Here is a 14,087-nt window from a genome sequence, read left to right on the forward strand (position 1 = left end):
TATACAGTTTATCTTCATTTACCAGTTGATCTTCCTTTTTATAACAGTGTTAGTTAACTTTGAATATAATCTACTGAATAATTTAAATTTCAATTAATGTTTTAATAGTAATCATTAATAAAAAAAATTTAAATTATCTTTAGATTTAAAAACATTTATACAGTTGATCTTTATTTATCTTTTTTGTAACAATTTTAATTAACTTTGATTTAAAATGCCTCTTTTGAGTTTTTTCTATCCAGTATTTACATTGATATTGTACTATTTACTTTTCCAAACTTTATTTTTTTGGTGCTTCAAAACTATTGAAGCAGCTATTTTTAAATGTAACTTTATGTGATGTGGTTATGTTTGTGAAAAATTGAGGATACGGCAACGGTGTCATATTATGCCAAGCGTAAACCCAGCCTGGCCAATCATAGGATAGCGGGTAGATTAACCGTTATAGAAGGACAGAAAGAAATGTTAGCACAAAAGATTAAGTTTCTATGCAAACAGAGGATACAGCTATACTTCAGCAAGAACCCGATAAGCCATGGCTTAAGTGTTTTTATATAAGGTAGGAACTTGGTAATATTCTTTTATCTACGATTGTAGGTAAAAGAATTATCAAAATTTGGAGAAGCAAGCAAAGCAAAGAAGATAAGACATCTTATTGTTTGTTAAATTTTAATAAAAATTTGTTTGATGTAGGTAATATGTGTTTTTTTCATTTTAAATGCAGATTTCATCTTTACAAGTTATGAGTAAATTTATATAAAATAATTTTAGACTTTTTCAACATTGTTTATTAGTAATTACACGTCATGTTTAAAATTTCTGAAAACATTTTACATAATGCCCTAAAAAGGTGTGGTCGGAGGTTCCAAGGGGGTTTTGGACGACTGTCCCAAGGAGGTTTTAGTCGGACGTCCCCAGGAGAGTTTGGTCGGACGTCCTGGGCACGGATGATTTTGTAACATCGGAAGTCCTCGGTACGTCCCGAGGATGTCCCAGGACCTGAAACGTACGTCCTCAGGACGTACTAATGTCCTAGTGGTGCTGTTTGATACTTGTGCTGTTTGGGCATATACTTGAGCATCTCCGTTGTTATTTTATCATGCCCTGGTGACTTTCCATTTTTCATTTTTGTCAGTCCTTGTGTAAATTCTTCCCATGTTATTGCAGTTTCTTGCGTTTCTTCTATGGTTACTCCGGTATTTGTCACGTTAATGGTATACTGTGGTGTTTCGTTTTCGGTTGATAATAGTTCTTGAAAATACCTTTTCCATCTTTCCATTATTTCTTCTTCCTATGTCAAAATGTTTCCTGTTTCGTCTCTAATTGTCAATTGAACTGTATTTTTTCCCTTTCTTCATAGTCTTATAAAACAGCTTTTGGTTACTTTTACTATCTGATTCTAGTTTTTCCCCGAATTGTTTCCAACTTTCCAAAATTTACATATTTCACCCAATAGGGCTTTTCATCGATTGTCATTTGTTTCGAGCTTCTGTCATATGTTGTACAATATGTGTATAATATTAATATATACGGATTATACGACATATGACAGAAGCTCGAAACAAATGACTGTGAACGAAAAGCCCTATATTTCGTTGTTTTATGTACTTGTAGAAGATTGCGACGTTGCCAAACTATTATTTCGGAATAAAGTGAGAATACTTATAACTAACTTATACCGAGTTTATTAGTAACAAATTATTTTCGTACTAAATCTACCTTATACTTAGGATAACTATTCTAGATATAAATACGGAATAACCTTAGAATACGAGTGTTTTATTAGTAAGGCAGTTAAATAAAATATTCTTACTTACCGAGATACAGAGTGTCTTATTACAAATGTTCTAAAAGGATTTTAGCCCATTGTTAAAGCACCTTTTAATATTTTTTGTTCAAACTTGACACACAGTTTACACGTTTAGGGTAGCTTAACTAGTGTTAAATTACAATCTACGCCACTGTCGTAATAATCATTTCAGCATGTTTTTTGATTATTTGTTACTTTTTACGTAAATATCATCCTTTAGTCTTAATGCGACAGAGTAAGTAGTTTTCAAGTTATTTGCGTTTTAATGTAATGGATTCAATAAAATTATGTATTTTAAACACATAATCTTAGTGAATGTAGTTTAAAATACATAGTCTTATGGAATCTATTACCTTTAAACGCAAATAACTTCAAAACTACTTACTTTATCGTAATGACACAAACGGATATTTATGTAAAAAGTAACAAGGAATCAAAAAACAGGCTGAAATGATTATTACGACAATGGCGTAGATTGTGAGGGCGAAAATAAAGTATATATCCCTACAGATCGCCTCTGGTAACAGCGGAAAACAATCTTTTAAGACTAGTCAAAGTATCCTAACATGTGTAAACTGTGTGTCAAGTTTCAAAAAAAAATGTATTAAAAGGTGCTTTAACAATGGGCTAAAATCATTTTAGAATATCTGTAATAAAACACTCTGTATCTCGGTAATGAGGAATATTTTATTGAAGTGTTTTAGGTTAAATCTTCGAATTTTGTGCTAAGGTTTCTCCAGTTACTATATGGACAATTATTAATGAAACAGTCTGTATATAAATATTTGTATAAGATAACTGCTTAAATCAAACATACTGTCAAATGGGTTTTCAAATGAATTTGAAACTCGTCGAATGTCTCGTCGCACTCTCGAATGTCTCTTCAAATTTCGCACTAGTAAGGATTTTCTCCAGTGTGCACTCTCATGTGATTTTTCAAATTACATAATTGACAAAACTGCTTAGAAGAAATTTCACACTTGTATAGTCCTGCAGACAACTAAGAGAGTCATTAATATTCAGCTCAGCGGGGTGGTATTGTTGAAGTGCGAGGTCCATAAACAAGATGCTTCTCCAGTGTGCACTCTCAAATGTTTTTTCAAAACAATAGCTTGACTAAATTGCTTTGAACAAACTCCACACTTGTGAGGTTTTTCTCCGGTGGGCACTCTCAAATGTGCTTTCAAATTACCTGAATCACTAAATTGTTTAAAACAAATTTCACACTTATAAGGCTTTTCTCCAGTGTGCACCCTCATATGTATTTTTAAAAGTCTTGCTTCACGAAACTGCTTAAAGCAATTTTCGAACTTGTAAGGCGTTTCTCCAGTGTGCACTCTCAAATGTTTTTTCAAAAAATTGCTTGACTAAATTCCTTTAAACAAATTTCACACTTGTGAAGTTTTTCCTCAGCGTACACACTCAAATGTTTTTTCAAAACATCTGCTTCACTAAACTGTTTTAAACAAATTTCACACTTGTGTGCACTCTCAAATGTTTTTTCACGGAACCTGCTTCACTAAACTGCTTTAAACAAATTTCACACTTGTAAAGCTTTTCCCCAGTGTGCACTCTCAAGCGTACTTTCAATTGATTTGTTGTAGTAAACTGTTTTAAACAAATTTCACACTTTTGTGAGGTTTATCTCCAGTGTGCACTCTCAAATGTGTTTTCAAATAACCTGCTTGACTAAATTGTTTTAAGCAAATTTCACACTGGTGAGGTTTGTCTCCAGTGTGGGTTCTCAAATGTGTTTTCAAATGAGTTGCTTGATTAAATTGCTTTAAACAAATTTTACACTTGTAAGGTTTTTCTCCAGTATGTGTTCTCAAATGTTCTTTCAATTGGTTTGTTGTAGTAAACTGTTTTAAACAAATTTCACACTTGTATGGTTTTTCCCCAGTGTGCACTCTTAAATGTTTTTTCAAAGAACCTGCTTCACTAAAGTGTTTAAAACAAATTTCACACTTGTAAGGCTTTTCTCCAGTGTGCACTCTCAAATGTATTTCCAAACTGGCTTTCTTGGAAAACTGCTTAAAACAAATTTTACACTTGAATGGTTTTTCCCCAGTGTGCACTCTCAAATGTGTTTTCAAATAACAAGCTTGACTAAACTGCTTAGAACAAATTTCACACTTGTAAGTGTTTTCTCCAGTGTGTATATTCAAATGTGTTTTCAAATGACCTGCTTGGCTAAACTGCTTAAAACAAATTTTACACTTGTAAGTGTTTTCTCCAGTGTGTATATTCAAATGTGTTTTCAAATTACCTGCTTGGCTAAACTGCTTAAAACAAATTTCACACTTGTAAGTGTTTTCTCCAGTGTGTATATTCAAATGTGTTTTCAAATAACCTGCTTGACTAAACTGCTTAAAACAAATTTCACACTTATATGGTTTTTCCCCAGTGTGCACTCTTAAATGTTGTTTCAAATGACCTGTTTCACTAAACTGCTTAAAACAAATTTCACACTTGTAAGGTTTTTCCCCCGTGTGCACTCTCAAATGTGTTTTCAAATTACCTGCTTCGCTAAACTGTTTAAAACAAATTTCACACTTGTAAGGTTTTTCCCCAGTGTGCACTTTCAAATGTTTTTTCAAAACACCTGCTTCAATAAACTGTTTAAAACAAATTTCACACTTGTAAGGTTTTTCTCCAGTGTGCAACCTTAAATGTGTTTTCAAATAACCTGATTCACTAAATCGTTTAAAACAAATTTCACACTTGTATGGTTTTTCTCCAGTGTGCAATCTCAAATGTCTTTTTAAAGAATGGCTTCTAGCCAACTGCTTTAAACAAATTTCGCATTTATAAGCTCTTTGTCCAGTCACAACTTCCACATGTTTGTTTAATATTTGTCCTTCTGCGTGTTGACCTATGTAGTTTTGTTTCTGAGATGAATGTGCATATAAAGTTTCCATAGTTTCCATTTTGTTCTCCTCCTTGGGGAAACCTAAAATATTTTAACAGTTCATGTTTGTTTAAAATTAATAGAGACAAGTTATATCAAATATGTGTGAAGTTAAGTGAGTAATCTTCGCGCTGAACGAAAAATAATAAACTAAATATTGAAATTGTGCTCCAAATTGGCAAAAATCAAAGGTAAGCGTAACACATAAACAAATAAAACGTCATCGATATTACGATATTCGAAGTGGATTCTTGTTTGATTGGAACGCGGTGTTGCCAAGTCGACAGGGAAGTCCTGTAAGTAGGGAGGAGCGAAATAGTATATACTGCTCAATATAATTTTATCAAAAAAAAAAGAAAAAAAGTAAGACGCTACACTGAGAAAGGTTAAGTTTCCGCGGAGATAGTCCGAACGAGACCTTTATCGCAGTAAAACGAACCAGTTGTAATGAGCAGAGAAGATAAAAAATACGAAGAGCTATTATTTCGAACAGAAAGTGACGGTACCACGACAGACGAAAACGACAAGAAGAGAAAAGAGGAAGAATTGGAACGGGCTTTTAACAAAAGTCGAAAAATAAGCAGATCTCCCTCCTACAGAAAGGAGAAAATGGAGGAGAATATACAAAAAATTATGGAAATGATGGCAGGAGTAAGTCTAAAAATCGAGGAACAATCAAGAGAACTTAGCGAGATGCGTAGAGAGCAGAAAGAATATAGAGATGAAATAAGAGAGCTACGCCAGGAGAATGTAACATTAAGAGAAGAAAACACGAAACTAAAACAGGCAGTTTATCAAATAGAAGAACAGCTTGAAAGTTTAGAAAATCAAAAAAGGCGGAAAAATATAATTATACAGGGATTGAACATAGATACAAATGGGCCAGATATCCTAAAACATGCAATGAAAAATTTTATGCAGACTGAATTAAAATTAGATGTACAAATAGAGAAGGCTCTGAAGTTAGGAGAAAAAGTTTGTCTGGTTGAGCTTGAAAAGGAAGAAGATAAAAGAAAAATCATGCGAAACAAAACCAAATTGAGAAATCGAGAAGAGGGTCTAGTTTATATCAACGATGACCTATCAAAGAACGACAGAATTGTACAGAAACAGGTCAGACAAAAAGCGCAAGAACTAAGAAAGGAAGGGAGAAAAGTGAAAGTAGGGTATAAGAAAATATATGCCGATCATGAAATATGGCGCTGGGATGGAATGAACCAAACGTTGGTGGTAGAGACCAAAGCAAAAAACTAAGCAATAGCAATGAAAGGAAACAAATGACGACGAAAAATGCAAAGAATAGGATTACGAACTATGGAAATAAAACAAATCAAGACAGCAATAAAAAAGAAAAGCCGAAAAATGACAAGATACAGTTTGCAACAGGGATAAATAAGAAGGAAACGACGCAGGCAATGGACAAGGCAATAAGTAAAGATAACAAAAAGAAAACTAAAGTCAACTTGGGTACATGGAATGTAAGAGGCACATACGAAACAGGAAAACTCAAAGAATTAATTAGAGAAATTAAAAGATATAATGTAGAAATAATAGCTTTACAAGAGACAAAACAATTGGAAACAGAAATAGTAGAAATAGAAGAAGTGGTATTTTTTAAAAGCGGGGGAGAAACCAGAAGGTTAGGAACAGGTTTTATAATACAGCGAAAATGGAAGGAAAGAGTAATGGCAGTCCAACCAATATCAGATAGACTATGCACAATAAGATTAAAAGGGGACAAACGAAACATAAGTATAATAAATGTACACGCACCGATTGAAGATGCCACAGAAGAAGAAAAAGATGAATTCTACGAGCAATTGGAAAGAGAATATGATAAATTACCAGGGTTTGACATCAAAATAATAATGGGAGACTGCAACGCCAAAGTAGGAAGAGAGAATATATACGAACACATAATAGGGAAATATAGTAAGCATGAGGTGTCGAACGATAATGGCCAAAGAATAATAGGCTTTGCAACAGAAAGACAAATGGTGATACGAAGCACACAATTACGCCGAAAAGATATATATAAAGGAACGTGGATTTCCCCTGATAAGAAGACAGTAAATCAGATAGACCATATTTTAATAGAGAAGAAGCATGCAAACAATGTAATAAATGTAAAGAGCATGAGAGGAGCGGACTGTAACTCTGACCACTACCTGGTGAGAGCAGAATATAAAATCGAGCATAACATAAAGCGAAACAATAAAACAACAGAAAAAATTGGAAAACAATTTAACATAGGACTACTAAAAGATAACAACACACAGAAGAAGTATGAACAGGGAATAACCAACAGACTAATCAGGGAACAAGAAACGTCAAGCCCAGACAAACAATGGCAAAATATCAAAGAAGCAATCTTGGACACAAGTAAAGCAATCCTAGCGAAAACCAAAAGAAAACACAAAACAAAAGATTGGTATGATGAAGAATGTCAAGAAATAGCAGAAGCAATAAGAAAAGTAAGACTCAAAAATCTCACAAATGACGAAGAAAGCGCTAGAGAAGAATACAGAGAATTGAGAAAAATCATGAAAAGAAAATGTAGAAGCAAAAAGAGAAAATACAACGAGAACAAACTGAAAGAAATAGAAGAAAAATTTCAAAAAAAAAAGAAATAAGATCATTCTACCAGGAAGCAAAAAAAATGGAAAGAGGATATCAAAAAAACAACCCATATATGAGAGATGATAAAGGGATGTTGCTAAATGAGCCTGAAAAAATAATGGAAACTGGCAAAACTATTTCACAGAACTGCTAAATAAGAGCGAAGTACAAAAGGAAACAAACCATGAAATTGAAGATGATCAGATAGCAATAGAAATACCCACAGAACAAGAAATAAAGAACGAAATAAAGAGCTTGAAAAATAACAAAAGCCCAGGAATAACAGAAATATCGGCCGAAATGATAAAATCAGGAGGGAAAAGACTACAGAAAGAGATATATGATCTGATAAAAAGAATATGGGAAGTAGAAAAAATGCCAGAAGAGTGGACCATAGCAAGAATATGCCCTATACATAAAAAAAGGTGATAGAATGCTACGCGAAAACTACAGAGGCATCGCACTATTAGAAATAGTTTACAAAATCTTGGCACAAAGTATAAGTAAAAGGCTAAGTCATTATTCGCAAAAAATACTGGGGGAATACCAGGCAGGTTTTAGAAACAACAGATCAACGACTGACCAAATATTTGCCTTAAAAGAAATACAGACTACCTGTTACGAACATAAAACAGTACTATATGCTTTGTTCATAGACTTTAAGCAGGCTTACGACACAGTAAATAGACAGCAGATGTACGAACTGATGAAAGAATTGGGGATACCAAGTAAAATTGTCAGGATGATAAAGATGACGATGGAAAACACAACAAACGAAATAGCTTGGAAAGGGTATACATCCAAAAAGTTTGAAACCAAGGAAGGATTACGACAAGGAGACCCACTATCAACAATGGCATTCAATCTAACATTGGAAGGAATAATCAGGAAAAGCAGAATAAACATGCAAGAAACGATATTTAAAAACGGCCACCAATGCATAGCATTTGCAGATGATCTGACGCTATTAGCAACAAGAAAAAAAGAACTACAAAAGTTAATGAAAAACATAATAACAGAAGCCAAAAAATTCGGACTTAAAATAAATGAAGAAAAGACAAAGTATATGATAATGGGAGAGATCCAAAAAGAAAAAGAGAATAACATCATAGTACAAATAGATGGAGAAAAAACATACTCGTTTAAAAGAGCCAAAGAAATTATTTACCTGGGAGCCAAAATAGATGAAAATGGTCATGAAGAAGGGGAGATAAAGGCAAGAATAGCTAAAGGAAATAAAAAATATGGAGCATTACGCACATTATTGAAATCCAAATACGTATCAAGAAAAACAAAAATAAGAATTTATAAGACTGTTATCAGACCTACAGTAACATACGCAAGCGAAACATGGGTGCTCAAAAAGTCAGAAACAGACCTGTTAGAAAGATGGGAGAGAAAAATGCAAAGAGCAATATATGGAGGTGTGAAAATAGAAGGTCAGTGGAGAAGAAGAACCAATAAAGAATTGGAAGAACTATATCAAGAGCCAACGATTACGATGACGATCAAAGCACAGAGAATACGATACTTGGGGCACATAGAGAGAATGGGAAGTAAACGAATGCCAAAAATGGTACTTTCACGAAGACCAATACAAAAGAGGAGGAAAGGCAGGCCAAGGAAAAGATGGAAGGACAGTGTATATGAAGACTTGAAGAAAAGTAACATTGAGAGATGGAAAGAACTAGCATTGGACAGAAGGAGATGGAGAGAGGTTGTGAAGGAGTGTATAAAAAGACTGAAGTGTATTTAAATAAAATTTATAAGTTATGTAAGTTATATTAAGTTATTTACTATATTATTTATGTAATCAGAAATGTAAACATTTTAGCCCTAGGCCTACAAGGCCTGTTGCGCTTAATAAATAAATAAAATTAACATCCCTAAAAATAAAAGCAGCAACGGAATTGTTAACAACTGTCAGAATTCAATAGTCAAAAGTATTAAAGCAAGGAGACAGTCTGGCACCGACACTATTCAACTTGACTTTCGAATATCGTCGGCAGGGTTGTTTTACTTTAATCAACTGTTTTAAACATTCGTTTAGGTTTAAAACAGTTTTTGTTTAAAACATGTTTAAAACGCTTCCATGACATCTCGTAACGCGACAGTTCGTAACCGGACAAATGGTAACGGACAATTCGTAACAGCGACAGTTCGTAACGGCGACATTTCGTAACCATACAAATTCGTAACGTCCAAATTGAATTATTCTGTTTATTTTTGTTAAAATGGAAACTGTTATTTTTTTTCTATTATGTATCTTTCAGTGCGTCACAGTTTTTCGATTTCTTTCTAACGCATTAAATTGTATGTGACAGAAAAAAAGGCACGTCCGTGATTACAGACATTTATAACATTTATTCTAGTTGTCGATAGATAGCGCTATAATCGAAAAAAAAAATTTAAGTATTATACAGTGATGAGCGCGATAATAACCGGCAAAATAGCACAAAAGATGGAAAACGTATTAAGTTGTGACATAAAAAGAAACGAAACTAGTCGAGCTGGGAGATTTAGCGATACATATTAACCTATAAATTTACATTATTCCATTGTTTCCCACCTTTAAACGTATCGCACGAGTTTGGCAACTACTACTGTCACAGTGACAGTTTTAGTTGACATACTCACATAAAGGTGGGTTGACATACTCACAATATACTGTAAATTTATAGGTTAATATCGCTAAATTTCCCAGTTCGACTAGTTGTATTTCTTTTTATCTCACAACTTAATAGATTTTCCATCATTTGTGCTATTTTGCCGGTTATTAGCGCGCTCATCACTGTATAATATATCTACGAATATAATCTGTACAATTTATAAGACTATACAAATCAAAGAAAATACCATTTTATAAATGCAATAAACACAATTGATTTGTTCGTATGCCAAATTGCAAATAAAATGTGACAACTGTCAGATTTAACTAAAATGTCATGTTAGAATAAATGTTATAAATGTGTATTATCACGGACTTACCTTTTTTCTATCATTTGTGACGCACTGAAAAATGCCCATGAAAAGGACCATATTACAGTTATAAATGAAATTATGTTTATAGTCCAGGGCGCATCTGTTTTGAGATGGACGTTGAGAGGTGACTCAAATTTTTTTGCAGAAATTGCTTGAAAATAAATCAAATAATAATATTTGAGTCATCCTCCCTCTCAAAAAGGTCCGGAACATTGTTTAATTAATCAAAATGTCAAAAAATTAAGAAAAAATTCGATTTCTTTTTTCGTTTTTTTGATTATAACTGTAAAAGTATTCATTTCCGAGAAAAGTTTTACTGACATAAAAGTTGCGTAATTAAATTTCCTACAATATAGAATTGGTATAAAATTTTAAAAATAGTCACCCTTGTTGCAAAATAGCAATAATTGCGAAAAAACAATACAAAAACAAGTATTCGCATTTTACGTTTTTCAACCATTTATGCTATACTTAGGACCTTCATATTTCACCCAGAAAAACTTTATGATACAGTAAAACAATACTGTAAATTTAATTAAGATCGGTTCAATAGATTTAGCAAAATAAATTTTGCAATCCAGCTTTCGCAAAAAAAATTCATTTTTTCAAAATGTTACAGGACTGAAAATAAAGCAGATAGCAAGTTGAAATTTTTTTGGCTTATAGAAGTGTACTGTACCTTTCATTTGCAATTTGCAAAATTAAAATCGATTAGTTACCACGGCGTCAGGAAATTTTTAAAATAAACATTAATTTTTGGTGCTACCCGCAGGACAGCGGTGTTCGATTCACACAAGTTGATTTCCACCAAAATTTCTTCTAATCTTTATCTAATATATTTTCTTACACTATATTTTCTTGTATTTTAATATTTTAATTCCACAAAAATCAAACTAATTTTATTATTGTTTGTGAAATATTGTTTAAACAATTGCATATATTTAAAAATAATAAACTTTTATTCTCTAAGTTAAAATATATAAACAATAAAGTTTTTGATAATAAAAGTGTTATTTCAAAGGATAGAGTATGTGTTTTTATTTTGCAATAAACAAATTTATTTATTTATACCGAAATTTAATAAAAATTAAAATGTATCAATCATTATCAAAGGTCATTGGAATGCCCAATAAGAGCAAACTATCCGCTGTCCTGCGCGTAGCCAATAATGAATGTTTATTTAAAAAAATTCCTAACGCCGTGGTAGTTAATCGATTTTAATTTTGCAAAATTGCAAATGAAAGGTACAGTAAACTTCTATAAGCAAAAAAAAATTCAACTTGTTATCTGCTTTATTTTCAGTCCTGTAACATTTTGAAAAAAATGAATTTTTTTGCGAAAGCTGGATTGCAAAATTTATTTTGCAAAATCTATTAAACCGATCTTAATGAAATTTACAGTATTATTTTACTGTATCATAAAGTTTTTTTGGGTGAAATATGAAGGTCCTAAGTGTAGCACAAATGGTTGAAAAACGTAAAATACGAATACTTGTTTATGTATGTTTTTTTTTTCGCAATTATTGCTATTTTGCAACAAGGGTGACTATTTTTTAAATTCTTAACCAATTCTATATTGTAGGAAATTTAATTACGCAACTTTTATGTCAGTACAACTTTTCTCGGAAATGAATACTTTATAAGTTATAATCAAAAAACGAAGAAAAAAATCGAATTTTTCCTTCATTTTTTGACATTTTGATTATTTAAACAATGTTCCGGACCTTTTTGAGAGGGAGGATAACTCAAATATTATTATTTGATTTATTTTCAAGCAATTTCTGCAAAAAAATTTGAGTCACCTCTCAACGTCCAAATGTGCTAATATTTTTACAGATGAGCCCTGGTCTATTATCAATTTAACTAATCAGTATCAGGATAAACATTTTTAAGGCATTTCATATTTCGTGATTCAGAATATGATAAGTATTTAAACCAAGTATTAAAAGTCATCTCTCTTATTCTCTTATCAACTATAACAGTTGATTGAATACCCCAACGCTATAACCAATCACAAGTTTTATTATAATAACAGGTAATTATAATCTTTCCTTTACAAAATGTTTACTTGGAAAGTTGGAAATGTCTAAAGACGGTGGTCGGCTTAAAGATTTCACGAATTACTTCATTATTCCTTTGTCTAGGTATATGCAAATTTAAGGAAAAATAAGAGGGATAAACTTTTAAAAATATCGTTAAAAGTTTGTATGTATTTAAATATTTGTTTGTGTTTAAAGTCTTTTAATATATTCTGAAACACTAAATATAAAATGTGTTAAACATGTTTATCCCGGTACTTATTCGTTAAATTGGCAAACATAATTTCAATTATATCAACTGTAATAACAGTTAGTTTCCACGTTAACAAAAATAAACAAAATTATTTAATAATGGACGTGACGAATTGTCCGTGACAAATTGCGCTTTACGAGATATCTGGTCACTTAAATTAAACAAGCGTTTTTTTCATTTTCTTTGTGAATATAATACATTAATATGAAAAAAAAATCTCAAACACGAATTGTTATTCCGATTTTTTAACAAATATATTATTATCGATTTATTATTAATGGGAACACAACAAAAATTGGAAAACTTCAAAATATTTTGCATGCAAGAGTAAATAAATTTCTCAAACTGTTTGTCTCATAGTAATCTTGTAATCTAAGTCATCAATCTGATCAGCCACGTGATCACTTATAGAATTAAGCTCTTTAAAAATTGAAACCAACTTAGCAGCTTTGACATTGCCTAGCCGATTACATAGTTTGGAATTGACTAAAGCGTATGATGAGAAAAGTTTCTTATGTTGGATGACCATAGAACGCCACCATGCCAATGGTCTTACATTCTGGGATAACATGATTAGAAAACATTATACAGGGTAGCGAAAAAGAAACACGGTAATTTCTCAGAAACAGCTAGAACGATTTTTATAAATTTTGGTGGGTAAGGGTCTTATAAGATATTATAGTGGTAATTACATTGTTGTCAAATCTTCCGTTTCTCTGGGAATCTAATGAACTTTCTTATTTTAAATTGAATACCTTGTATATTTTTTACGTTTTGAAGTCCTTAAGAAATACTGATTATTTTCCATTTTATAGTCTCTATACCTAAATGCCGTAAGTTCGGAGTTACTGCTACATTTATTAAAAAAATTTAAAAAATTTTAAAAATAAATTTTTTCGGCCCGAGTAAACATTATTTTTGGTTCTTTGGATAATTGGGAACAAAGAAGGTCATTTGCAATTTTCTTGTAAAGTTAATTGTTTCCGAGTTATAAACAATTTAAAACTGAAAAAAATCGAAAAATTCCTATTTTCAAGGTTCAAAAACACAAGAAAAAATAATAATTTTTGAAATTACGAAGCACCTAAATACAAGTACAAACCTTATTGTATCAGATACCGATAAGTGATTTGGTCTTATTTTATTTTAAAACATTGATTTTTAGTTGTTAAGCCCGTCCTCTCATATGCGCTTCATTAACAATTAAAAAAACAATGTTTTAGAATAATTTAGTGCCAACAATTCTTATAGGGAGCTGATAGAAGAAAGTTTGAACTTGAAATTACGTACTTTTAATTTCAAAAATTATTTTTTCTTGTGTTTTGAACCTTGAAAATCGGTATTCTTCGATTTTTTTCAGTTTTAAATTGTTCATGACTCGGAAACAATTAACTTACAAGAAAATTACAAAAGACCTTCTTTGTTTCCAATGATCCAAAGAACCTAAAATAATGTCTACCCGGGCCGAAAAAAT

At 31.8% G+C, this 14,087-nt stretch overlaps 1 protein-coding gene across 1 annotated transcript in view; it reads right to left on the minus strand.

The window, feature by feature from the left end:
- Positions 1-1,669: 1,669 nt before the first annotated feature.
- Positions 1,670-14,087, minus strand: part of LOC126882287 (zinc finger protein 112-like) — a 62,925-nt gene continuing 50,507 nt past the window's right edge. Inside the window, exon 2 of the mRNA XM_050647147.1 lies at positions 1,670-4,763. Coding sequence (XP_050503104.1) covers positions 3,424-4,763 — 1,340 coding nt within the window. The 3' untranslated portion in view covers positions 1,670-3,423. The remainder of the gene's footprint in view (positions 4,764-14,087) is intronic.

The sequence above is a fragment of the Diabrotica virgifera genome, chromosome 3, assembly GCF_917563875.1.
Source record: "Diabrotica virgifera virgifera chromosome 3, PGI_DIABVI_V3a".
Lineage (NCBI taxonomy): Eukaryota > Metazoa > Arthropoda > Insecta > Coleoptera > Chrysomelidae > Diabrotica > Diabrotica virgifera.